The sequence below is a fragment of the Pongo abelii genome, chromosome 1 (assembly GCF_028885655.2).
Source record: "Pongo abelii isolate AG06213 chromosome 1, NHGRI_mPonAbe1-v2.0_pri, whole genome shotgun sequence".
In the NCBI taxonomy this organism is placed as follows: Eukaryota; Metazoa; Chordata; class Mammalia; order Primates; family Hominidae; genus Pongo; species Pongo abelii.
The window spans coordinates 14,141,581-14,167,468 of NC_071985.2; the positions used below are offsets into that span (position 1 = coordinate 14,141,581).

At 42.3% G+C, this 25,888-nt stretch overlaps 2 protein-coding genes and 1 non-coding gene across 8 annotated transcripts in view; all 3 read left to right on the forward strand.

The window, feature by feature from the left end:
* RBM34 (RNA binding motif protein 34) overlaps positions 1-3,016 on the forward strand; it is a 29,037-nt gene extending 26,021 nt beyond the window's left edge. For all 6 annotated transcript variants that reach the window (XM_054561166.1, XM_054561176.1, XM_009251981.3 and 3 more), the window contains one exon: positions 2,652-3,016. In XM_054561166.1, the coding sequence (XP_054417141.1) occupies positions 2,652-2,936 (285 nt within the window). In that variant the 3' untranslated portion in view covers positions 2,937-3,016. The remainder of the gene's footprint in view (positions 1-2,651) is intronic.
* Positions 3,017-5,778: 2,762 nt separating this feature from the next.
* TOMM20 (translocase of outer mitochondrial membrane 20) lies at positions 5,779-24,804 on the forward strand. The gene is given in 5 exon segments (NM_001133939.1): positions 5,779-6,050; positions 12,194-12,240; positions 14,335-14,416; positions 20,252-20,394; positions 22,029-24,804. Coding segments are annotated over 5 exon segments (438 nt in total). The 5' UTR covers positions 5,779-5,929; the 3' UTR covers positions 22,074-24,804.
* Positions 6,707-6,841, forward strand: LOC112131377 (small nucleolar RNA SNORA14). Its single transcript, XR_002913459.1, has one exon. It is a non-coding gene; the product is annotated as a small nucleolar RNA SNORA14 (small nucleolar RNA).
* Positions 24,805-25,888: the final 1,084 nt, after the last annotated feature.

The following is a 25,888-nucleotide window of genomic DNA, read 5'->3' on the forward strand; positions in this document are numbered from 1 at the left end:
TGGATATTAGAAGGACTAAATCACTGAATCTTCTCCACCTTCTGTATGATAGAGTAAATAATTGACATTAAGGTATAAGAAAGTTTTATTCTTTGTGCCAAATTAGTTATATTTAGTTCACTAATTTTTAACCAGTGATTCATGCCTGACAATATTAAGGAGTAAAAGACTATACAGGCCGGGCATGTTGCCTCGTGACTGTAATCCCAGCACTTTGGAGGGCTGAGGCGAGAGGACTGATTAATGTGAGGACTTCAAGTCCAGCTTGGGCAACATAGGTAGACACCGACTCTCCAAAAAAATATACAAGTAAGGCTGGGTGCGGTGGCTCATGACTGTAATCCTACCACTTTAGGAAGCCAAGGCAGGTGGATCGCTTGAGTCCAGGAGTTCAAGACTAGCCTGGGCAACATGGCAAAATCCCGCCTCTACAAAAAAATACAAAAATCAGCTGGGCGTGGTGGTGCATGCCTGTAGTACCATTTACTTGAGGGGCTGCGGCAGGAGGATCACCTGAACCTTGGGAGGTCAAGGCTGCAGTGAGCCACCCACCCTGGATGGCAGAGTGAGACCCTGTTTTAAAATAAGAAAGAAAAATTAAAAAATAAAGATCTAGCTGGTCATGGTGGCCAGCGCCTGTGGTCCTATCAGGAGGCTGAGGCTGGAGGATTGCTTAAGTACAGGAGGTCAAGGCTGTAGTGAGCCATGATTGCACCACTGCACTCCAGCCGAAGTGACAGGGTGAGACCCTATCTCAAAACAAAAAATAATGTATTGTCATCCCTTGATATCCACGGTGTATTGGTTCCAGGATCCCTCTCACATAGCAAACAGTATATATAGCTGCAGATGCTCAAGTCCCTTATATAAAATGGCACATTTGCATGAATGTATATTGTTATATATAATAAATATTTTTTATTGTCATCTTATTTGTTGTTTTCAAGTATTTTCTATCTGCAGTTGATTGAATCCTCTGATACTGAACTCACGGATTTGGGGAGCTGACTCTACATACTATGTGATGTCATATATTTTTCTTCTCTCAGTAACAACCCATTACTACATTTCCTTTCAGTTTTTCCTTGTGCTGCCATTTTTATAGTTGAACTTCTCTCTGTGAACTTAAATTGTGTTTACATCCTATTTTATGTTGTTTTCTGTTATGTAAGCATGTTCCATTGAGTGATATAACAGAGTTTATACTGTCATTTCTCTCATGTTGGACCTTGGTAGAATTCTCTATTTTTCCCTGTAATAATGAAATTGCAGTGGTTGTGTGTTTTTTGCTTTTGAGACAGAGTCTCACTCTGTTGCTCAGTCTGGAGTGCTTTGGCACGATCTCAGCTCACTGCAGCCTCCGCCTCCCAGGCTCTAGCGATCCTCCCATCTCAGCTTCCTGAGTAGCTAGGACTACAGGTGTGTGCCACCATGCCTGGCTAATTTTTGTATTTTTATGTAGAGACAGGATTTCACCATGTTTCTCAGGCTGGTCTTGAACTTCTGAGCGCAAGTGATCTATCCGCCTTGGCCTCCCAGAGTGCTAGGATTATAGGTGTGAGCCACCCCGCCTGGCCTGGTTATGTTTTTTTCCCAAAAGTTTGGATTGTAGATTACTTAAGATAGATCCCCATTAGGATATTACTAGGTTAAGATGTGTTACCATTTTGAAGACTCTTGATAAGAATTGCCTGGTAGCTTTTTTAGAAAGATTGTCACAGCATTTGTTGCCATTGTTACTGTATTGTGGTTACCTTTCTGCTTCTCTGCTCCCTGTCTTCTATTACTTGATAAGCTTCTAAAGTCCTTTAACAAAACATCTCATGGATATTCAGGGTTGTTAGCATTAATGGCTCTATATTAGAACAGAAGTATAACAGAATTTTGGATCTAAATGGAATCCTAGAGGGTGTCTAGTCCAACATCTCAGGTACCGTAATGGAGAGTTCCCTGCCCTCTGGTCAGCTAATACAGTGGGGCTTTGACAGAAAGATGGCTATGCAAAGGAGGTTTATTGGTTTAAAATATTGCATATGGGGGCCAGGCGCGGTGGCTCATGCCTGTAATCCCAGCACTTTGGGAGGCCGAGGTGGGCAGATTACAAGGTCAAGAGATTAAGACCATTCTGGCTAACGTGGTGAAACCCTGTCTCTACTAAAAATACAAAAATTAGCTGGGTATGTTGGTCTGCGCCTGTAATCCCAACTACTTGAGAGGCTGAGGCAAGAGAATCGCTTGAACTCAGGAGGTAGAGGTCACAGTGAGCTGAGATCGTGCCACTGCACACCAGCCTGGCAACAGAGCGAGACTCCGTCTCAAAAAAAGAAAAAAAAAAAAAAGCCAATATTGCATATGACTAATCTAGTTTAGAACCTCATTTTACAATAAAAAAAAAAAACACGAAGCCTGTAGCATTGTGACTTAGCTGAACATTTCACAAGGCAGCTTGAGTGCTTTCTGGGGAAACACTGGTGAGGAGCATGGTGATAAGGAGACTTAGAGCGCGGCAGCTGATACACCTGGGATTGGATGGGGCTTATCTGTGCAAGCTTGAAAGTCATTCTCATCTGTTAAAGTGACACTTTCACTAGTTTCTTTGCAGATGGGTTTCTGGTAGAAATTAATGTATTGTGTTTTCTTTTGATTTGCAGAATACAGATTCTGTTCATCTTGCTCTGAAATTAAATAATTCTGAACTCATGGGGAGAAAACTCAGAGTCATGCGTTCTGTTAATAAAGAAAAATTAAAACAACAAAATTCAAATCCACGATTGAAGAATGTCAGTAAACCTAAGCAGGGACTTAATTTTACTTCCAAAACTGCAGAAGGACATTCTAAAAGCTTATTTATTGGAGAAAAAGCTGTTCTCCTTAAAACGAAGAAGAAAGGACAGAAGAAAAGTGGACACCCCAAGAAACAGAGAAAACAGAAATAACAACCGGGAACTGCTTTTTCTTTTCCTGCTGAGTACTGCTAATAAAAGTGCTATTATCTGCTGATAGCATTGTCTGCTAATCATGTGTTGAGTTTTATACTTCTTTATGGATGGTGTATGTGAAATGTGGAGACTTCCACATTCTCAGTTTATTCACATTGTGATACTACCTTTGAAGGTTTTTTTGTTTTTGTTTTGTTTTTTGAGACGGAGTTTGGCTCTTGTCTCCCAGGCTGGAGTGCAGTGGCGTGATCTCGGCTCACTGCAACCTCTGCCTTCTGGGTTCAAGCGCTTCTCCTGCCTCAGCCTCCCGAGTAGCTGGGATTACAGGCGCTCGCCACCACGCCTAGCTAATTTTTTGTATTTTTAGTAGATGAGGTTTCACCATATTGGCCAGGCTGGTCTCGAACTCCTGACCTCAGGTGATCCACCCGCCTTGGCCTGTCAAAGTGCTGGGATTACAGGCGTGAGCCACTGCACCCAAGCCTCCTTTCTCTTTTGCCTATTAAACCTCTGCTCTTAACCTTACTCCGTGTGTGCTCAAGTTCTTGATTTCCTTGGCATGAGGCAATGAACCTTTGGTATTACCCCAAACGACGTTGCTTCAGTATCTCACTTTGTTGCCCAGGCTGCTCTCAAAACTGCTGGACTCAAGTGATCCTCCCACTTTGGCCTCCCAAAGTGCTAGGATTACAGGAGTGAATCACTCATCAATTCCAAGGGGCTAGAACTCCCAGGAACTGGGGACAAAGGCCAGCCAAATTCTTTATTACACAACCTGGTGTTACTGGAAAAGGGTCCAGATCCAGACCCTAACAGAGGGTTCTTGGATCTTGCCTAAGAAGGAATTTGGGGCCAGTCCACAGAATAAAGTGAAAACAAGTTTATTAAGAAAATAAAGAAGATCGGTCGTGGTGGATCACCAGATGTGAGGAGTTTGAGACTAGCCTGGCCAACATGGTGAAACCCCATCTCTACTAAAAATACAAAAATTTGCTGGGTGTGGTGGCACGTGCCTGTAATCCCAGCTACTGGGGAGGCTGAGGCAGGAGAATTGCTTGAACCCAGGAGGTGGAGGTTATAGTGAGCCAAGATCATGCCACTGCACTCCAGCCTGGGTGACAGCAAGACTCAGTCTCAAAAAAAAAAAAAAAAAAAGTGAAAGAAGGGGTACTTCGTGGAATGGTGCATACCCTAAAGCAAGAGAAGGAACATGTCCACCTTAGGTACAAGGCTTGTTTATATTGAACAGCAAAAAAATAATGGGGAAGATGTGCTCTACTCCAAGAGCTTGTGACAAAGGATTTTTTTTCTGTGGTAGTTTTGAGACAAGGTCTTACCCTGTCACCCAGTTTGGACTGCAGTGGTACAATCAACTAACTGCAGCCTCAACCTCCTGGGATTAAGGGATCCTCCCGCATCATTCCCCATGTAGTTTGGACCACAGGTGCGTGCCACCACACCTGGCTAAGTTTTTAATTTTTTTGTAGATACAGGGTCTCACCATGTTGCCCAGGCTGGTGTTGAACTCTTGGGCTCAACCTATCCGCCCATCTGGGCCTCCCAGAGTGCTGGGATTGATTACAGGTGTGAGACACTGCCTGGTCTTTGTCAAAGGATTGTTAATCCTGTGTAACTACTGTCTTCTGCAAGAATCAATATTATCTTTAAAGGGAAAATTAAACTAAGAATGCTTTTGTTCTTAAGATATTGGGACATCAGGTCATTTCCTGGGTCTGTTAAGTAAACATTATTAACTTGTTCCCTTCCCTGTAAATATCCTGTGACCAAGAATGCCAAACTTCCTGGGAATGTGCCCCAATAGGTCTCAGCCTCATTTTACCCAGTCCCTATTCAAGGTAAGGTAGCTCTGGTTCCAATGTCTCTGACACTGATACTTGACTTCTTTGATGCCCCTCAACTTACAGTGTCTGTTTAATGCCTGCTTTCTGCCCACGGTTTTCCTTGTCAGAATATCTTAACTTAGATCATATATATATATATATATATATATATATATAATTTTATTTTATTTTTTTGAGACGGAGGCCTGATCTGTCACTCAGGCTGGAGTGCAGTGGCTCGATCTTGGCTCACTGCAACCTCTGCCTCCTGGTTCAAGCGATTCTCATGCCTCAGCCTCCAGAGTAGCTGGGATTACAGGCCCCGGCCACCATGGCCAGCTAATTTTTGTATTTTTAGTAGACAGGGTTTCACCATGTTGGCCAGGCTGGTCTCAAACTCCTGGCCTTAAGTGATCCGCCCGCCTCGGCCTCCCAAAGTGCTGAGATTACAGGAGAGAGCCACCGTGCCTGGCCTGATCATGTGTATGTTTTCATGTGGCTATAAAACAACGTTTTCTATTTTTCCTCCAATTGTGTATATTTTTCAAGAAATTACTCCATTTAATTTTATTCCAGTTATCATAAAATGAGGCTATCCTGTAACATTCTTTTGAAATGGAACCACTACGCACAATGGATTGTGGCAACCTGAAAAGAAAGTACAGTTTAATTCAAACAAGTCACAGGCTGCCTGTGTTAGACAAGAAGACAAGATGAAGCATTCGCGGTCTGGGACCCTGCATCTTTGTCTGCCACAAACAAGGTTGTCAGTTAGTCTTCCGAGTACGTGCAAGCCAGCAACGCGTCCGCCTCATTACAGCATGGTCGGCGGATATGAAAAAAAACCCGCGGTCACGTGCAAATTCCCGAGTCCTGTGCGTACACCCAGCGGCGCACTGGCAATGCCGGCGTGGCCCACTGCGCAGGCGCAGGCGCAGGAGCCGCGCCCCGGACCTCTGCTCAGGCACTGCCGCGGACGACCTCGAGGCCCTTAGTTGACTCGGACCGGAAGTGGCGTGTGCTCTGCCTTTTCGTGTTCCTGGTCCGCGGCCGTCGGGTGTGAGCTCCGCCGACCGCTCTGAGGGTTCGTGGCCCACCGCTCCTTCGCGGTCCCTGCCGCCACCGTCCACGCTCAGCGTTGTAGAGAAGATGGTGGGTCGGAACAGCGCCATCGCCGCCGGTGTATGCGGGGCCCTTTTCATTGGGTACTGCATCTACTTCGACCGCAAAAGACGAAGTGACCCCAACTTCAAGAACAGGCTTCGAGAACGTGAGTGGGTCGTCTCTACCCTGCCCGGGCCTGCTGCCTTCGGCCGCCGCCCTCCACAGGAGGGGTCATTGCCTCCCACCAGCCTGTGGGCCGCGCAGGGCGACCGCGTGGTGCGGCCCTCAACAGGCGATGGCGCTGGCTGCGCCGCACCGGGGGCTCTAGTGCCCCGCAGGAATTGCCTTCATTTTGGAGGAAGGATTTTTCCCGTTTTGTTTTCCCTAAACATTTTAGCCGTGCAAGTGCACTCTTGATTTGTGTTACAATCTGGGGTGTGTGTGGCCTGGGGAGGAGCTAGTCTCTTTTTTTGTCGTTCATCTTTTTAAACCTCTAAAAAGTCGTGCATTTTTGTCGCGAATTTTAGTCTGAGGCTAAATCCGCATGCTCAGTGCAGTATCATTGTTGCATTCTTTTTTTTTTTTGAGACGGAATCTCGCTCTGTCGCCCAGGCTGGAGTGCAGTGGCGCGATCTCGGCTCACTGCAACCTCCGCCTCCCGAGTTCAAGCGCTTCTCCTTCCTCAGCCTCCCCAGTAGCTGGGATTACAGGCGGGCGCCACCACGCCCGGCTGATTTTTTGTATTTAGTAGAGACGGGGTTTCACCATGTTGGTCAGGCTAGTCTCGAACTCCTGACCTCAGAAGATCCGCCTGGCTCATTGCTGCATTCTTAAACCCTCTTGGTAGCTTCGTTCTAAGTGCTTCCAAGATATGAGTGAATGCTATAGAAATTGCAGGGGAGTCCAAAGGGCTGCGCTTCTCCCGTGGCTGAGTCTTATTTCATACCTGCGACATCTTTTAAGAGAGGTCTGCAAGAGGGGACTCGTTTCATGAAAACAGTTAGATCCACCTTGAATTTTGGGAGACTCTTCATTCGCATCACTGAAGAGCAAATTTGTTGCAATAAATATTTTTTGGCTTATCTTGGTTGGTCAGCCAAATTAGTTTTTGAAATTAAAATTTACACATAAGTTACTAAAGCCCAAGGTGTACAAAGAAGGGATGATTGTTTACTTAAGTAACAGTGATTACGGTTTAATTCAGCTATACTAAGTCATTTCAAGTGTTCAATAGCCATGTGTGAGCAGTGACTGCAGCGCTGATCTTACTAGCACTTAGAATCAGACATCTAGTTCCAGCTTTCTTATGTTTTAGGAGGGAAGGGATACAGACATAATTTGATTTATGACTAGGCAGACTAATAGAATACTGTTTTGGATTCAGACCCTGAATTTCTAGGGCCAGGTTAGCGGCATAATTTGGGGTTTCTGAATCCTAATTTCCGTAGTTGTAAAATCAGGTAATGCCACCTACCTCTTGTTGGTCGTGTGAAGATTGAGATGTTTGAATTGCCTCCCACGTTTCCTGACATAGGAAATGCTCCTCCATAAATGCTGGCAGTCATTCTGCCTTCAGGTTATTGTCCTGTAGTTGCCAAAATGGGTGACAGCTGGGGGTTTTGGTACAAATGCGGAGTTAGAAAGAATGGATTAACCCTATCTTCCGTTGGAAACCCTGAAGTCCTGTTGCAGAAACAAGAGCTATCATTTTAGACAAATGGAGGAATGTTATTTCAAAATAACTTCTCCATCATTTTCAATCTAAAATTGTTTTTTCTGGACTTAGCGGCAACCTAATGATTACAGTGAATTACTTAGCTGCAGCAGTAACTTTAGGCAAGTAACTTCAAGCTTTAGTTTTCCCTTTTTGTAAAATGGTATAGTGTAGAGTTTTAGTACTGTTCCTCACACATGGTAATTGATGAATGCTAGAGATTTTTTGTTGTTGTTGTTTGTTTGTTTGAGTCTCACTCTGTCGCCCAGGCTCGAGTGCAGTGGGGTGATCTCGGATCATTGCAACCTCCGCCTCCCGGGTTCAAGCAATTCTGCCTTAGCTTCCTGAGTAGCTGGGATTACAGGCGCACACCAACGCCAGGCTAATTTTTGTATTTTTAGTAGAGACGGGGTTTCACCGTATTGGCCAGGTTGGTCTTGAACTCCTGACTTCGTGATCTGCCCGTCTCAGCCTCCCAAAGTGCTGGGATTACAGGCGTGAGCCACCGCGTCTGGATGAGATATTTTTATGAGTAGAATTATTTTGTTGTTTGATGTTTTTGTAAAATTTATTTAGAATGATCTTGCAGTCTGTTTAAAGGTAATTGCGGCCAGGTGTGGTGGCTCAACGCTTGTGATCTCAGCACTTTGGGAGGCCGAGGTGGGCGGATCACCTCGTGTCAGGAGTTCAAGCAGCCTGGCCAGCATGGTGAAACCCCCTCTCTGCTAAAAATACAAAAATTAGCCGGGTGTGGTGGCGCACGCCGATAGTCCCAGCTGCTTGGGAGGCTGAGGCAAAATTGCTGGAATGTGGAAGGTGGAGGTTGCAGTGAGCAGAGATTGCACCACTGCACTCCATCCTGGGGAGACAGAACAAGACTCTGTCTCCAAAATATACGTGCGTGCGTGCGTGTGTGTCTATAGGCCAGGTGCTGTGACTCATGCCTGTAATCCCAGCACTTTGGGAGGCCAAGGTGGGCAGATCACGAGGTCAGGAGATCGAGACCAGCCTGGACAACATGGTGAAGCCCCCGTCTCTACTAAAAATACAACAACAAAAAAAATTAGCTGGGCGTGGTGGCACGCACCTGTAGTCCCAGCTACTTGGGAGACTGAGGTAGGAAGATTGCTTGAACTTGGGAGGCTGAGGTTGCAGTGAGCCGAGATGGCGCCACTGCACTCCAGCCTGGGGACAGAGCGAGACTCGGTCTCAAAAAAAAAAAAAAAAAAAAAGTGCAATTGCGTGATTGGCTGATTTTAAAAACTTTAGGGGTATTTTGCCTTTGTGGAATGAAATTCTGTTCAGTTAATTTTGAGTTTTTAAAATTAATTTTTTTTAAAATTTTGTGGTCTAGTCTTATTTCCAATAGAATATTTACATCTGCAATAAAAGAGCAGTTTCTCACATAGGGCATGTAGCTCATTGGCTTTCTTTTTCGTTAAGAAGAGAGGCTTAGGCGGCCGAGCGCGGTAGCTCACGCCTGTAAACCCAGCACATTGGGAGGCCGAGGCGGGCGGATCACAAGGTCAGGAGATCGAGACCATCCTGGCTAACACGGTGAAACGCCGTCTCTACTAAAAAATAGAAAAACTTAGCTGGGTGTGGTGGCGGGTGCCTGTAGTCCCAGCTACTCGGGAGGCTGAGGCAGGAGAATGGCGTGAACTCGGGAGGTGGAGCTTACAGTGAGCCGAGATCACACCACTGCACTCCAGCCTGGGCGACAGAGCGAGACTCCGTCTCAAAAAGAAAAAAAATAAAAAAATAAGAGAGCCTTACATTGTTTAAAATGAGGCTTGAGGTTAAATTTGAGATCCTAATTTATTTAGACTTTTTGTCACCTGTTAGCAAAAGCAGAGTATCAGGATCCTTGAAACATAGTTTTTATCATTCTAAATTATGAGTAAATGAAACGTAATTGCCAAATTACAATGCCAGCTGCAGGTGCATTTCACTTATATGGGACGGATAAAATGACACCTTAAAAATATATTAAGCATCTTATTTAAGTGAATAAATCTTGGAAACATTGAGTCAAGGCTTGATTTTGCTCATTGTTAAATTTCTTCATGGTTTTTCAGTTGATTACCATCTGTCCCTTTATCACAGAGATACTGCATAATACTATATCTGAAAATATGTTAATGTAATAAGTTAATTGTATCATGAAACTAAAGCCAGAATTTTAATCTTATTGCTAAAAATGTAAAGCAACTAAGTGATCTTAAAATTTGGTAGCTGTATCAGTTAAATGTATTCAGTGGCAATCACACACTCTTCCCCACCTTATTAAAAAAACTTATGACTCAGTTTCACTTCCCTGGGTTTCATTATCAGTTTTGTAATTTTCCCTAAATTCTGGTTTGGCAAATTGTATGTCTCACATACAGTTGATCCCACAAACTTGGCACATTCATTTCTGAGGTGCCTTTTTTTTTTGATGGTAATAACATCTTTACTTCTCCACACTATTAACTATAGAGGCAGAAGAGAGTCATGTTTCAAGTCCAAAAGCCTGGGTTTGAGTTGCCATTCCACCAGTAAGTAATTGTGACCTTGGTACATTTTCTCATCTGGAAAATGGGGATGATAATAGTAACTGGATTTTGTTTTTTGTTTTTGTTTGAGACGGAGTCTCGCTCTGTGGCCCAGGCTGGAGCGCAGTGGCGCTATCTCAGCTCACTGCAACCTCCACCTCCCAGGTTCAAGTGATCCTCTTGCTACAGCCTCTTGAATAGCTAGGACTACAGGTGCCTGCCACCATACCTAGCTAATTTTTTGTATTTTAGTAGAGACGGGGTTTCACCGTATCAACCAGGCTGATCTCGAACTCCTGACCTCCAGTGATCCGCCCGCCTTGGCCTCCCAAAGTGCTGGGATTACAGGCGTGCGCCACTGTGCCCAGCTGTAACTCTTTTAATGTTGTGAGGATTAAATAAGCTAATAAACATTTAGAACAGTGTCTGGCATGTAGCATCTAAAACTTAGTGCTCACATCCAAGTGTTTCTTGTCTTCATGTCCAGATCCTTTGAAGTCTTCCATTTCTTTTCTAGTTTTACTACGCTCCCTCCAGTGCAGGTTCCAGTGTAGAGCATGATATTTAGCAATTAGATATTGTTGTTTGGTATCACTCATTATTTTCTGCCTTAAGAGAACAAAAACCCATAAGCAAATGGAGGGTTGAATTATGTTCTTTGTCCTTTTTCCCCACAGTTAGTTGTGCGGTGATGAACACTTAGGTAAGGTACTTAGAAAAATTAGCAGCCTTCAGATTAATACATAAGATCAACTTTAATGCATATTTTTTCTGTTGAAATGGCTAGAATCGTATTTAAGCCTTACAGTGGTAGCACTCTATTATGGGAGATGAGTGGGTATCTGATGCTGGTGTGATGAAATCCAGTTTACGAGGGTTGACTTAAGAAAAGGTACCTTGACCATAGTAAATGAACCTTCTGTCTGCAGGTAGGCAGACCTCTTTTTTGAGACAGAGTGTCGCTCTGTCACCCAGGCTGGAGTGCAGTGGCACAATCTCTGCTCACTGCAACCTCCGCCTCCCGGGTTCAAGTGATTCTCCTGCCTCAGCCTCCCAAGTAGCTGGGACTACAGGTGCCTGCCACCATGCCCAGCTAATTTTTGTATTTTTAGTAGAGATGGGATTTCACTATGTTGGCCAGGCTGGTCTTGAACTCCTGACCTTGTGATCTGCCTGGCTCAGCCTCCTAAAGTGCTTGGATTACAAGCATGAGCCACTGCCCCTGGCCCTCAGACCTCTTTAGTCATGCATTGAAGCTTGGATTTGTAGAGTGCTTTAAGGTTTTCAGAGGACGTTTGCTTGTTTCATGGCTTTTGTTTCTCATTGTAGTCCTCTAAGTTTAGACCTTATCTTGGGAGAGTGAGAGATTTGCCTAAGGCCACCCAGCTAATAAGTATTAGCTAATAATAAGTATTGGAGCCTTACATTTTCTTAACTATGTCAGTAGTTACTGTCTATGTCATTGGTAGTTTTTAGTGATTATCACTTTAGGTGTAGTCCTGCCTCAGTATCCTTGAGTGATTGGTTCCAGGCCTCCGCTGGATACCAAATTCTGATGATGCTCAAGTACCTTTAAGTGGTATAGTATTTTCATGTGACCATCATATGCCTCCTGTACACTTTAGATTTTTTCTTTCATTTAAGAATGCCAGTTTGCAACATTCAGTAAAGATATAATCTGGCATATTTCAGTAATAAAACTCCCCAATACTAGTGGCCTAATTCTTGCCCCTGTTACATATCCTGTGTTGGTTGGAAGGGGGGACTTGATCTGCTTATTGTAATTACTTTAAAAGTCCAGCTGTTGGAGCTATCTCCATCTTGTGAATTGCTAGATCTTCTGCCCCAAAGGGAAGGAGAACGCTCCAGTGCAGTGTCACATTGCCTGCAGCTCATTGACCAGAACTAGTCATATGGCCTTGACAGATCACAGGGAGGGATAGATTCCTAGAGTTAGAAATGTTTTGCAAATGGAATTAATGACTGCCACAGCAATTAGAATTCTTTTGATTCCCATTTTTATAATGACAAAATGTAAATATAACTTTGCATTTCTTGCAGGAAGAAAGAAACAGAAGCTTGCCAAGGAGAGAGCTGGGCTTTCCAAGGTAGTAGTCTGGTTTCTGTTTAAATTATATGTTTTGTAGAAATATTATTTTAAAATCTGTAATTGGAAATGTAATTAAAATGTAATTGGAAAAAGCTAGTTGATACTGGACATTGCTTTTTTATTTTAAAATACAGCTTATTTTTAGGAGTAGGTGAATAACATAGTTCCACTGACAATTATTGAGTCCTTCATTATTTCTTTTGCTGGCCATAACAACATACAGCTTACTGTATGAACAATAATTAAGGAACAAGATGAGGGCCTCAAGACATTTGCACCAAAAGATGAAAAGTTCCTAATCAGCTGCTTCAAAATGATACAATATTACACTTAAGATTTAATTTCTTTACTCTAACTTCCTGTAAAAGAACCATGAGTTATTATTTCAAAAATTATTCAAGATTATTCAAGCCCACTGATCCAGAATCCCACTGCTCTGACAAATTTTTGCCTTGTTGCGGTACACAGTTCTGGATATAAAACTTGTAATTTATTTTTTCTTTTCATAGAGCCTGAGTTCTTGATTATTTTTAATGACTACGTAGGTTTAGCTACTTGGTAAAAAATGTTTTGTGGCGTGTGTAAGTAAATTAAGTAAATGTTAATCATTGTGCTTGCAACTTTTCCTTTTTATTGAGATGAGTTCTATTGTCTGGGTTCTTAGGACTTGGATTACTGGATCATTAGTGGTTCTTTTTAAAGCAAGTTGAGACAAGGAAAAAATAAGTTAACCAGTATATTTTGTTATTTTGAAACAGTTGTGTAAACACAGCTAGTTGACTGGACATGGTAATAGTGAAGTGAAAATGGGAGGAAACTACTTTGTTCTAGTAGGATCAGACTACCTTCCTGAAGTGTGTAATATGTTTATTATGCTTTTGGTAGCCTATATTTCTAAGGGCACAGGGAACCAGATTGAGACATGCACCAGTATGTATTTTTAGATTGAAGAATAGAATTAAATTATTGCTACATGCTGGGATAGTGCGTGAAAGATGTCTCCACTTTCAGAAATTTAAATTGTTTCACTTGTGTTGGCTAGGTTAATAAGAGCATGTACAGTGTAATTCAAGGACCAAAAACTTGCACTAATAGAAGTTTAGGTTTTCTCTTTTTTTTTTTTTTTTTTTGAGATGGAGTCTCACTCTGTCACCAGGCTGGGGTGGAGTAGCGGTGCAGTCACAGCTCATTGCAGCCTCGACCTCGTAGGTTCAAGCAATCCTGCCTTAGCCTCCCTAGTAGCTGGACTATAGGCATGCACCACCATGCCTAGCTAGTCTTTTATTTTTTTTGTAGAGAGAGGCTGAGGTAGGAGGATCACTTGATCCTGAGAGGTGAAGGCACTGAGCTGTTATCACACTACTGCACTACAGCCTGGGCGACAGAGTGAGACCCTGTCTCAAAAAACAGTCTTTTAGATGCATGTAAAATGTAGGCTGGATGCAGTGGTTCATACCTGTAATCCTAGCACTTTGGGAGGCCGAGGTGGGTGGATCATCTGAGGTCAGGAGTTTGAGACCAGCCTGGCCAACATTGCAAAACCCTATCTCTACTAAAAATACAAAAATTAGCTGGGCATGGTGGTGGGCACCCAGCTACTCGGGAGGCTGAGGCAGGAGAATCGCTTGAATCCAAGAGGTGGAAGTTGCAGTGAGCTGGGATTGTGCCACTGCACTCCAGCCTGGGTGACAGAACGAGACTCTGTCTCAAAAAAACAAAAAAAAAATCTGTATAAAATAATGTTGAATCATAAGGACAAATTGCTTACAGTTGTATAAAAATCTACAATAATGGCATCCGAAAATACTGTAAAGTGCGTAGACGGTATAGATTTTGCACTCTTTTCTCTTTACATTCGAGTTAGAGCTTTCTAAGAATTATTCAACTACAAACTCAAGTTTTTTCTTTTATTCATTTGAATGTAGATGAACTCTTAATTCCTACAAGTGTTGTTCAGGAGTAAAGTTCTTCTATCAGATTTTTTTAGAATGGGTGATTTGGTTTTTTGTTGTTTTATTTTTATTGATATCTGTGTATTGGTTATATCCCCTGACATAATTGTGGTGTCAATTATTAAATATTTTATTTCCAGTTACCTGACCTTAAAGATGCTGAAGCTGTTCAGAAGTTCTTCCTTGAAGAGATACAGCTTGGTGAAGAGTTACTAGCTCAAGGTAATAGTCATTGAAAAGCTAAGGAACTGGGTAGAATTTTTCTCACTGATAGAAATTTATAATGATAAGGGGCTTTGTTTGTGTAATTTGGCTATTAGAAAAGGTACTCCAAATATCTCAAGACAGGTTTTTAGGCACTTAATAATTGGAAGATTATTTTGTGTAAGACTGGCTCTGGAAAGAAATATTCCTTGTGGGATATTGTTGTCCATGATATATTTTAAGTGAGTTTTAGGTTTTCTTGCTATATCATATGATGTAGAAGATAGTAAATTTTTACAAATGAGGTTCTCTTACTCTGAAGTAGTTTCTAATGTATAGCCATAGTGCGATATGTAAATAGTAACTGAAGGAATATAAGCTAGGAATATACTCCTCAACTCCTTCATCTAATCTTCAGATCTTTTCCAGTATTTATAGGAAGGAATGGCTAATGTAAGGTCCCAGAGAAGGTTAATTTACCTAATCAAGGTCACACGGTGAGTCCATGACCCCTTATTTCAGAACCAACTTGTTATCTGATCCAGAATTTAGCCTTTTCATTATACATTGTACTTCATTTATTTCATCAACAGTGCTAAGACAGCTGTGAAATTGAAATTATCAAATTGACAGACGTGAGAACCATAATTTACTCAGTAATCTCAAAAGTAGATTTGAAGTAGTTGCTATCATTATTAAAACTGTTACCAAATATTTTAAAATTCTGATTGCTGTATCAATAGATTTAGATAGAAGTGAACTACATGATGTGGGGCATTTGTGTGTGAATGAGTTTGTTGTTTCTTTTATGGGGAGAGTTTAATTCATTTAAAATGGTGGTAACTAACTTTATCATGTCTCCCCTTTGCCAAGAAATACTTTTTTGATATCAATAGAATTGCTCAATTAATTTGACCTAAAGAGTCACAGTACTCAAATTGCCGACAGACTGGGAAGGGTTAAAAATCAGTGAGTAGGGACAGGCATGGTGGCTCATTCCTGTAATCCCAGCACTTTGGAGAGCTGAGGCAGGAGGACTGCTGGAAGCCAGGAGTTCGAGACCAGCATCGATAACAAAAGTGAGACCCTCATCTCTACAGGAAATGAGAAAATAAACCAGGTGCAGTAGTATGCACCTGTAGCCAGCTACTCGGAGACTGAAGTAGGAGGATACCTTGAACCCAGGAGTTTGAGGCTCTAGTGAGCTGTGATGGTGCCACTGCATTTCAGTCTGGGCAACAGAAATGATATGCTGTCTCTTAAAAACTATATACATAAAATCTGTAACTGCAGAGGAGTACAAGATAGGCACCAATCAGGAAACATTTCCAAGTCTCCTACAGGCATCACACTGCAATTTCTCCATCAATGTGAGAGAGAGGACCCAGGCATTGGGGAAAGGGAAAGCATTCCCCCTCAGTGCTAAAGCAGTGCTGCATACTGAGTTGCTCTGCTCCTTGCATCGTATAACACCGGGTTTGATCTTCGTATGCTGATAGATGGATTTTATGATATTCTAGATGCTGTTGTATTAACAAAAGATACCACTTACGATCTGGCTATCTAGTCATCCAAAGTTGTAGCAACATCCGCTTTGCACAAGAAGGGAGCTCAAAATGACAAGATCACTGCAACTGAGATTGTGTCAATGTATCTTCTTCAGCATTGTTGCTAAATCTGCAGATACGTAATCAACAGTGCTAGTTCAGAAGAGATTTAATTATAGTATGTATTCAGAAGCAGGAATTGACTTAGCCAATCTTTTGATTACTGTAATTCTAAACTGACCATCAATGGATCACTGTGCAGCCCTGGGTCGGATCTCTTGTGATGGGTATCACTACATCATCATTTCAATACCTGGGAAAGGAATTGGCCAAGCAGCTCCAGATGGTGCCTGCAAACCCAGATGACAATGATCTACACAATTGGAGTATCCTGAAACATTGTGTAGATGGGACAATCATAGTCCTCACATTGGCAGTGGAGATTCACCTGTTTCTGATGGTGATCAAGAGGTTAAGAAAGCTCTTGGAAACCTTTACTTATACTCAGGTGCCATCAGATACCCCACTGTATTCAAAATTTTACCCAAAATGTTTCTCAGTCTTTCAACAGCAGCCAATTGGTAGAACCAAAAAAACATATACCAGATTTAAGAGCCTGGAAAGAACACCAGAGTGACTATCCTGATACCTAGGCTTGCCATCAGCTGACAGGGTCAAGTGCATCGGGTATGATGGTAGAGATATTCCCTAAGACATACTTAATATCCTCAGCTTGCTGGGGAAAAATTAGTAAGGTTGATCTGAAACTGTTTCTCCTTCTTTTTTTTTTTTTTGAAGTGGAGTTTTACTCTGTCACCCAGAGTGCAGTGGGTGGAGTGCAGTGGCGTGATCTCGGCTCACTGCAACCTCCGCTTCCCAGGTTCAAGCGATTCTCCTGCCTCAGCCTCATGAGTAGCTGGAATTATAGGCATGCACCGCCAAGCTCGGCTAATTTTTTCCTGTTTTTGGTAGAGAGGGGATTTCACCATGTTGGTCAGGCTATTCTCAAACTGACCTCAAGTGATCCGCCTGCCTTGGCTTCCCAAAGTGCTGGGATTACGGGTGTGAGCCACTGCACCTGGTCCATTCTTACTTTTTTTTTTTTTTTTTTTGAGTTGGAGTCTCTGTCGCCCAGGCTGGAGTGCAGTGGCGCGATCTCCACTCACTGCATGCTCCGCCTCCCGGGTTCATGTCATCCTCCTGCCTCAGCCTCCCGAGTAGCTGGGACTACAGGCACCCACCACCACGCCTGGCTAAGTTTTTGTATTTTTAGTAGAGACGGGGTTTCACTGTTAGCCAGGTTGGTCTCGATCTCCTGACCTTGTGATCCGCCTACCTCGGCCTCCCAAAGTGCTGGGATTACAGGCTTGAGCCACCGCGCCCAGCCCCATTCTCACTCTTTAAGATCAGTTTCCTGTGAATTTATATCATGGAAAATTGTTTGGTAAATAAAACGAATCTGGTAAAAAATGATCTTAATGGTATTAAGAACTAGAAAAGGTCTGAGGTGTTTTGTTTTGTTTTGTTTTTGAGACGGCGTCTCATTCTGTTGCCCAGGCTGGAGTGCAATGGTGCAATCTCAGCTCACTGCAACTTCCACCTCCCAGGTTCAAGCGAGGGTTCAAGCAATTCTTGTGCCTCAGCCTCCCAAGTAGCTGGGATTACAGGCGTGCGCCACCAGGCCCAGCTCATTTTTTTTTTTTTTTGAGATGGAGTCTCACTCTTTCGCCAGGCTGGAGTGCAGTGGCACAATCTTGGCTCACTGCAACCTCCGTCTCCCAGGTGCAAGTGATTCTCTTGCCTCAGCCTCCTGAGTAGCTGGGACTACAGGCATGTGCTACCATGCTCAGCTAATTTTTGTATTTTTAGTAGAGACCAGGTTTCACCATGTTGGCCAGGATGGTCTCGATATCTTGACCTCATGATCCACCCACTTCAGCCTCCCAAAGTGCTGGGATTACAGGCATGAACCACCACACCCCGGCCTAATTTTTGTATTTTTAGTAGAGACGAGTTTCACCATGTTGGCCAGGCTGGTCTTGAACTGACCTCAGGTGATCCACCCACCTTGGCCTCCCTAAGTGCTGGGATTACAGGTGTGAGCCGCCGCTCCTGTTCATTTCTGAGATTTACCTTACTTGCATGCTAGCACATTAGTTTGTGCCAATTTCATGGATGCTGGCAAAATACATGAGACCACTGGGCTAGCAACAAAGGATAGCTCGTTATTCACTGCAGTAATAGTAACAAGGGTATTGGCATTTGCACTGGTTTCCCGAGCCACAGTTCCTATGGCAATGCAGAAAGTCAGGGGACACGTGTACATGTAGTGGATTGCATATAGGAGAGGAGCCCTGAATTTAAGGATCCTGAATTTTTTATAATGGGCAGTAAACATGTGGGCGCTTTTCCCTACACATAGGTGATGTTGCAAACCTGCCTTTGCTCCAGTGGGAGGCAGTTTATATTCTGAGGTTGTTTACTGTACAAACATCCTTGAAAAGACAGTTTGGAGCGAAGGCAGTAAATATCTGCTCAGAAGTGCAGAAGTGTGAGAGACTTGAGGAGAATTGTTCCTCTACTTGTATTGTTATTATTTTTATTTATTTCTTTTTGAGATGGAGTCTCGCTCTGTCGCCCAGGCTGGAGTGCAGTGGTGGAATTTTGGCTCACTGCAAGCTTCGCCTCCCGGGTTCAAGCAGTTCTCCTGCCTTGGCCTCCCAAGTAGCTGGGATTACAGGTGCGCGCCACCATGCCCTGCTAATTTTTGTATTTTTAGTAGTGGTAGGGTTTCACCATGTCGGTCAGGCTGGTCTTGAACTCTTGACCTTGTGATCCACCCACGTTGGCCTCCCAAAGTGCTAGGATTACAGGCATGAGCCACTGTGCCTGGCCGTATTATTTTTTAAAAATAATGGAGTTATTTTTATGTAAGGCACATTAAAATATTTTAATGGGAACCTCCTATACAGAAGAGTGCTTAATTTAAAATATTTAATAGCATAGTTTTGCTCAAATAATTTGGGACAGTTTTTGGAGTTTGATTTAAAGTGGGATTAGGGCCGAGTGCAGTGGCTCATGCCTGTAATCTCAGCACATTGGGAGGCGGAGGCAGGAGGATTACTTGAGTCCAGGAGTTTGAGACCAGGCTGAGCAACATAGTGAGACCCTGTTTCTACAAAAAAAAAAAAAAATTAGCCCGGTGTGGTGGTGCACACCTATGGTCCTAGCTACTTGGGAGGTTGAGGTGGGAGGATTGCTTGAGCCCAGGAGGTTAAGGCTGCAGTCAGCCAAGATTGTACCATTGTACTCCAGCCTGGGTGGCAGAGGGAGATGGTGTCTCAAAAAATAAATAAAATGGAGTTAACTGAGGACAAGGAGCACATAGCAGATACTTATTATTTATTGAATTAAGTGAACTTTGAAAAACTGTAAGCCTTAAGTATTTTTTTCAAACATAATTTGTCTATTAAAGGATATTTATAGATAAAAGAAAATAGGCCGGGCGCGGTGGCTCACGCCTGTAATCCCAGCACTTTGGGAGGCCGAGGCTGGCGGATCATGAGGTCAGGAGATTGAGACCATCCTGGCTAACATGGTGAAACCCTGTCTCTACTAAAAATACAGAAAGTTAGCCGGGCGTGGTGGCGGGCGCCTGTAGTCCCAGCTATGTGGGAGGCTGAGGCAGGAGAATGGTGTGAACCCCGGGGAGCGGAGCCTGCAGTGAGCCGAGATCGTGCCACTGCACTCCAGCCTGGGCGACAACAAGAATCCGTCTCAAAAAAAAAGCCCTCCCACTCAGAGTTAATCATGGCTTTATTTCTCCTGTCGTATTTCATTAGTATGACCATTTTTCCTACTAGTATCACTTAAAATTTTTTTTTTCTTCCCATGTGATACCATTCAAATAGTACAAAGATTTGGCTTAATGTGAAATTGGGTCTTCTTTCCACCCCAGTCCCCAGTCTTGTAGTTCTGTTACAGAAAAGTACTATTCGATTGTTAGCAATTGTCTCATGTAGTCTTTCAGAAATATTCCAAGTATATAAATAGTAATATACTTTGACATTTTTATACATTGATTTCCCCCTTACGTATGTTTGAAACCCTTCCATATCAGTACACGTAATCTGACTCATTCTTGTTAGTAGCTTCATAATAGTTATATGAATGCATTAGAGGTCATTTCCAGTATTTTACTTGCTTAGTGTTTTTGGTCAGCATCATTTGGAGATAGTGTGTAAAGTTAATTTTGACAAAGGCCAAGGCTTTTCAGGTTACATGTAATTTTATGTAAATCTTACAGGTGAATATGAGAAGGGCGTAGACCATCTGACAAATGCAATTGCTGTGTGTGGACAGCCACAGCAGTTACTGCAGGTCTTACAGCAAACTCTTCCACCACCAGTGTTCCAGATGCTTCTGACTAAGCTCCCAACAATTAGCCAGGTAAGGAATTGGAATGTTATGACATAAAAATGAGTGGGATTTAGAATCGAATGATTAGGGACATTTTAAAATGAGCCTAGTGAACATGATGAAATAAACTTATCTGTATAATGAAAACAATACGGGAGATATCAGCACTTGACATTTTCCTCTCTGATGGGAAACAATCCAGATGACTGCCCAGATCTAGTGATTGTGCCCTGGAGGTGGATCAGGAAGTGTGTGTCTTAGTGATAAGTCGCAGGTCTTAGTAGTCAACTGTCCAAAGTCAGGTCACTCTTGGCTACTTTCTACAAGTAGCTTTCTGCCTACTCTTCCAGGAGACCATGCCTTCAGTTAGGTGATCTGACAAAGGAGCCTAGATAGCTATAGCCTAGACATTAGGGCGTTCAGGAGCGTGGATTCCCTCTGACTCATTTGTGTAAAGGCTCATGCCTCTGCTGCTGCTGAGGTGCGCTTTGAGTTTGGAGCTATTTGACGACATCCCCAAATCCCTACTCAAAAATGCAAAATAGCATTAATATACTGTAAAAGATTAACTTATGTGTAAATAAGGAGTTAATGAAAATGCTTTCTGTGCATTTTGAGTTCTTTTCAAGGAGCCCAAATGAATCTGCTTTTTGGAATAGCGTGTCTGTTATATGTGTTGATTTCCCAAGTTGGTGTGATTAAAACAGTGAATGATGATAGGAAGTATTTATAGAACTGTATAGTTAGTAACTGACTGGTTAATTTTTCAAACTGATTTTTACTCAACTGAATTAGAAAAGGACTGGAAAGAAAGTAAAGGTCCCAGCGATTTGAGGGAACGAGTTGGACAACCAAGGACTTTGTCTAAATTGTTTTTATTTAGACTAATGTGGTTCTAGTTCTAGAGGATTCATACTGGAATCATCGGTTTAATATTACGCTATTTGAAAGGCAGCATAGTATAGTACTTTTGGAAAATTGGCCTGAGGGTGATGTCTTTTGGAATATTTATGAATTCATTGTGAAGCCTAATTCCTTAAAAATGACATCCTTCACTCAATTATCAGTGTTCTTGGTTTGCCTGGGAGTGAAAAGAGATCTTAAAATCTTTTTGGTTTTAGTTACATAATTGACTGATGTAATATTATGTAATGATGGCCGTACACAGTGTCTCATGCCCTATAATCCTAGCACTCAGTTGAGCTCAGGAGTTCAAGGCCAGCCTGGGCAACATGGTAAAACCCTGTCTCCATCAAAAATAAAAAATTAGCCGGGCATGGTGGCATGAGTCTGTGGTCCCAGCTACTCAGGAGGCTGAGGTGGGAGAGGATCGCTTAAGCCCAGTAGTCAGGTTGCAGTGAGCTGAGATTGTGCTACTGCACTCCAGCCTGGGTGACAGAGACCCCATCTGAATTAAAAATATATATATTGTAATGATCTGCCTCCTTTGTTAACTTGACTTTTGAAATGGGGCTGTCAGTAGTATGATCATTGTTTTCTTGGATGCTGACAGTGTGTAAAGTGTTACATTTTGAATTAAATGTCAGAATGGGTGAACTTTACTAAGATTCGGTTCTTTGAATACAAAGAGCATTTTATGTTGAAGTTAGAATCCGATTAAATGCTTATGACACTTTAAAAAATTATTATTTTTTTTCTTTCAGAGAATTGTAAGTGCTCAGAGCTTGGCTGAAGATGATGTGGAATGAGAAACAAATGTCAACATAATAAAATCTCAGTTAAAAATATTTTAAAAATTCTTGGTAGTTGAGCAGCTCTGGGGGAATAAGGGCAAATATGCTTGTTATGAACTACACTGAAATCTACCAAAGTTAATGTTTACTTTGTGTAGATCCATTTGTCTATTTTATTTATTTTTCCCAGTGAAAAGTGTATTTTGATAGAGAACTTTTCATTCTATAAATACACTATGAGTTACTAAAATATCATGGATTTTGTTTATTCCTGAAACATAGTTAAACTGTACATATGACATGGCTTATGTTAAAAATACTCAGTGCTCAGTTTTGAAAGATAGGCAAAAAAAAAAAAAGTATAGGAGAAACTGAAGAATGTACACTTTTTTAGGGAGCACATTTTGCTGTAAATCTGGAAATTTGATAGACTTGATTGTGTTTGTGAAAACTGAGCATTAAAGGTTTTGATTGATCATTTCTTTCCATTTAATCTCTGAGACGTAAATATGTGAGGTGTGCTGCTGTGCTGGGTTAACAGCTTCCTTCTCTTTCTGTATATCAGTCTTGAAATGTTCTGTTTAAATCAGTAGGCTTAATGTGTTCTGGGTATTTATCTCCTTGTATTTTAAATATACGTAGTTGCAAATAGCACCAAGAATTAGATCTCTGTACACCCCTAATCTAACCTTGTGAGCTTCGCCAGTTAATGCGTGCTCACTTTCCCTCCGTTTGTTACATGAGAGAATGCGTCTGCTGATCACTGAAGTGTCCCTTTTAGCTTCTGATTCATTGGGTTCTGTTGGGCATCTTTAAATCCACCTTAACCTGAGGAATGTATGTGGGCAACCAGGCCCTGCATTTTTTTATATTCTGAATTGTGCATGCTTGCCTGACTTAGTATTTCTGAATTGATCTTTTTTTAATGGTATAACTATCTTGATTTTCACTGAAATTATATGATTCTGTCACTACTCTGTAAATTAATCTGAAACTTTTAAGGTAACTGGGATGATCTGCTTGTAAAAATGTTTGTTGCCTTTTGCTTTTATCTTCAATGTACCTCCTTAATCCTACTTCAACTTGATTAATTTATCTTGTTAAACGATGAGAGTAAGTTGCAACCTTGTGACTGAAGACTTGAAAAGGGTGGAGCAGGTGGGACCTCTTATTCTCAAATAGTGACATAATCTCCGTAGTCACAGTTTCAGAACTGAGTAAGGATCCTTGGTACTTGGTGGCATCTGTTGAACTGACGAGCATTTCTCATTGTAAAGATTGCCTTTGTTCTGTCTAAAAGTCTGTGGAGAAATCCCAAAGACTTTTCCTATGTACTAGGCATTTTATTTTGATTGACTTACAAACTCTTCTTAATCATTATTAATCTCGGTTTTTTTGTGGTGTAGTGGAAGGAGAAATAGGTCTAGTTTCTGCCTCTGATTAGCCGCACAGCCTTGAACAAATCACATTTCATCTTTGAACTTAACCTCTACTGTTAGACTAGGCGACTCACATTTGAGGACTTTTCTCGGGTATCTTGAGGGTTTGTGATCCTGAACCCTTAAACAGTGCTTTTTTGTTACACAGGATGCTTTTTTGGGGGGATGACCAGTACAGACATGCCAGTTAGTTTTACTAGTGGGATCCCAATTCCAAAGCAGTGTAGTGGTGATTGGTCAGTGACTAACCAGGCAGCTAAGAAGTGTTAGGCAGCAGCCCAGACATGTATAGAGGGGCAGTTAGAGGGAGAACGGGTGGGAAAGGGAGCAAGGGGCAGATAGCTCAGCAAGCAAAGAATGGGCTCAGAAAAAGGAGGGCTGGCTGGAGGAGTGAGGGGCAGCTTAAGTTTGGAGAGGGTAGAAACGCCATTTCCTTGGGAACTGGAGTGCAGTATGAGCTGGATGTCACTTGGCTCTGAACATACTGGCTTTGCTGTAATGCTTGAAAAGGCAGTGGTATCTTCATTTTACAGTTCATTAACCCAAGTACATTTTGTTATTTAAATGACAACTTTGGTGCTTTAAAATGAGGTACCACTTTTTAAAGCTAGCTGTGTCGAGTTAAAGAAAAAAATCAGCACTTTTTTTCTCCCAGAAATGTAATTGCCAAACACTGTTCGTTCCCATCTTAAGTTTTACAAGGTAATATAATCAGCTCGTTGTAGTGATGCTGGCCAAATGGTGCTCAGCAGGTGAGAACGAAAAAACCCCAGATTTCAGTGAACTAATACACAGCTTGAGCGTTTCCATGTGCTAATGTTGCACACTTAACTAAAAACAAAAACTTTGGAAATGGAAAATAATGTATTAGTGTAACAGTTGACATGCTTCTTTGGGCAAAGATACATTGTTTTGTTCCACAATTTATACTTAAAAGCGAAAGAACATTTAAAACATAGACTTATTGGCCGTAGCAATGCTGGCCTGTTAACTGATAACTAGAACTTAGGTTCACGTTTATGTAAAGTGTGTAAAACCTAGTAGAGCGTGCATAGTAGGCACTCAGTAAATGTTTGGTTCCTTTTGCTCCTCGGTAAGTTTATTTTACCATCCTCCCGCCTGCCATTCTGACTTTACTAAATCAACCTGTGGACCAGAGTGTTAATGAGATGTTATTGCAGAAGAGATTGAGAAGATTGGTATATCATGCAGATAACATACAAAATCTTTTTGTAACGTAAAAAATGCAGTTTTATTATTGCTTGTGCCTCAACTGTTTAAGTGAATATTAAAGGGCTTGGAGAAAACTTTGGCTTGGCGTATGTTTGGAGAAGTGAACTCTGCTGAATTTATTGAGTCTAAAGCTGTGGGTTTTTTTGTTAACGTCTTCGAGGATGTCTAGGGCCGCAGGCTTCTCTGCCAGGAGAATGCACATTTGCCTCAGATTCCAGGTGAAGAAAATCCCTGTGATAGTGTCAGCGCCCGAGGGCTTCCGGGTGGTGGTGGGCCTAGCTTCAGGAGATAGCAGCCACCTGGGAGGCCTGTTAAAACAGATTCGTGAGAGGAGCTCAGTGGTGATGTTGCTGACGTGTGAAACATGAAGGATTGTTAGAGAAACTAGCTGTGTTAAGGTTACAGAATATGTACGTTAGCACTGTAAAAAGCAGCTAATTGGTAGCAGAATGCGCTGGCTGAGAATACGTTGTAGTCTACATCACTGATAATGATCTGAAGTGTACAAGTCATCAGTATCAGATCTATGAGAGTTTTTGTAATTTTGCTCTAACAAAATTCTCTTTGCCACCTCCAAAGTTATTATATTAATAGTAAAATTAATGCTTTGGAGAGGGTGGAAGGGGGTATGCCCTAGCCTCCTCAGCTCCTGCCATAAACTGCCCAGGTAAGCAGGACCTGAGTGTGTTGGAAAGCCTGAGTTGAAGAGCAGATTGACACAGGAGGGCTGGAATGAACGTTGGCTAGAGCAGGTGTGTCCAATCTTTTGGTTTCCCTGTGCCACATTGGAAGAAGAAATTGTCTTCAGCCACACATAAAATGCACTAACACTAACAATAGCTGATGAGCTAAAAAAAAAAAATTGCAGAAAAATCTCATGGTGTTTTAAGAAAGCTTGTAAGTTTGTGTTGGGCCACATTCAAAGCTGCCCTGGACCACAGGTTGGACAAGCTTGGGCTAGAGCCAGAGGCCATGGGAGACAGGATGCAGGGCAGGGAGTAGGGCCTCTGCCAGAACTCCCTAAGCCAGGTGCCATGCTCACCTGTAATCCCAGCACTTTGGGTAGGCTAAGGGGTGGGAGGATCACCTGAGGCTAGGAGTTCCAGAACTTGTCTGTTTTGTTAGTCTCTATTGCCCAGGCTGGAATGCCTCTCAGGT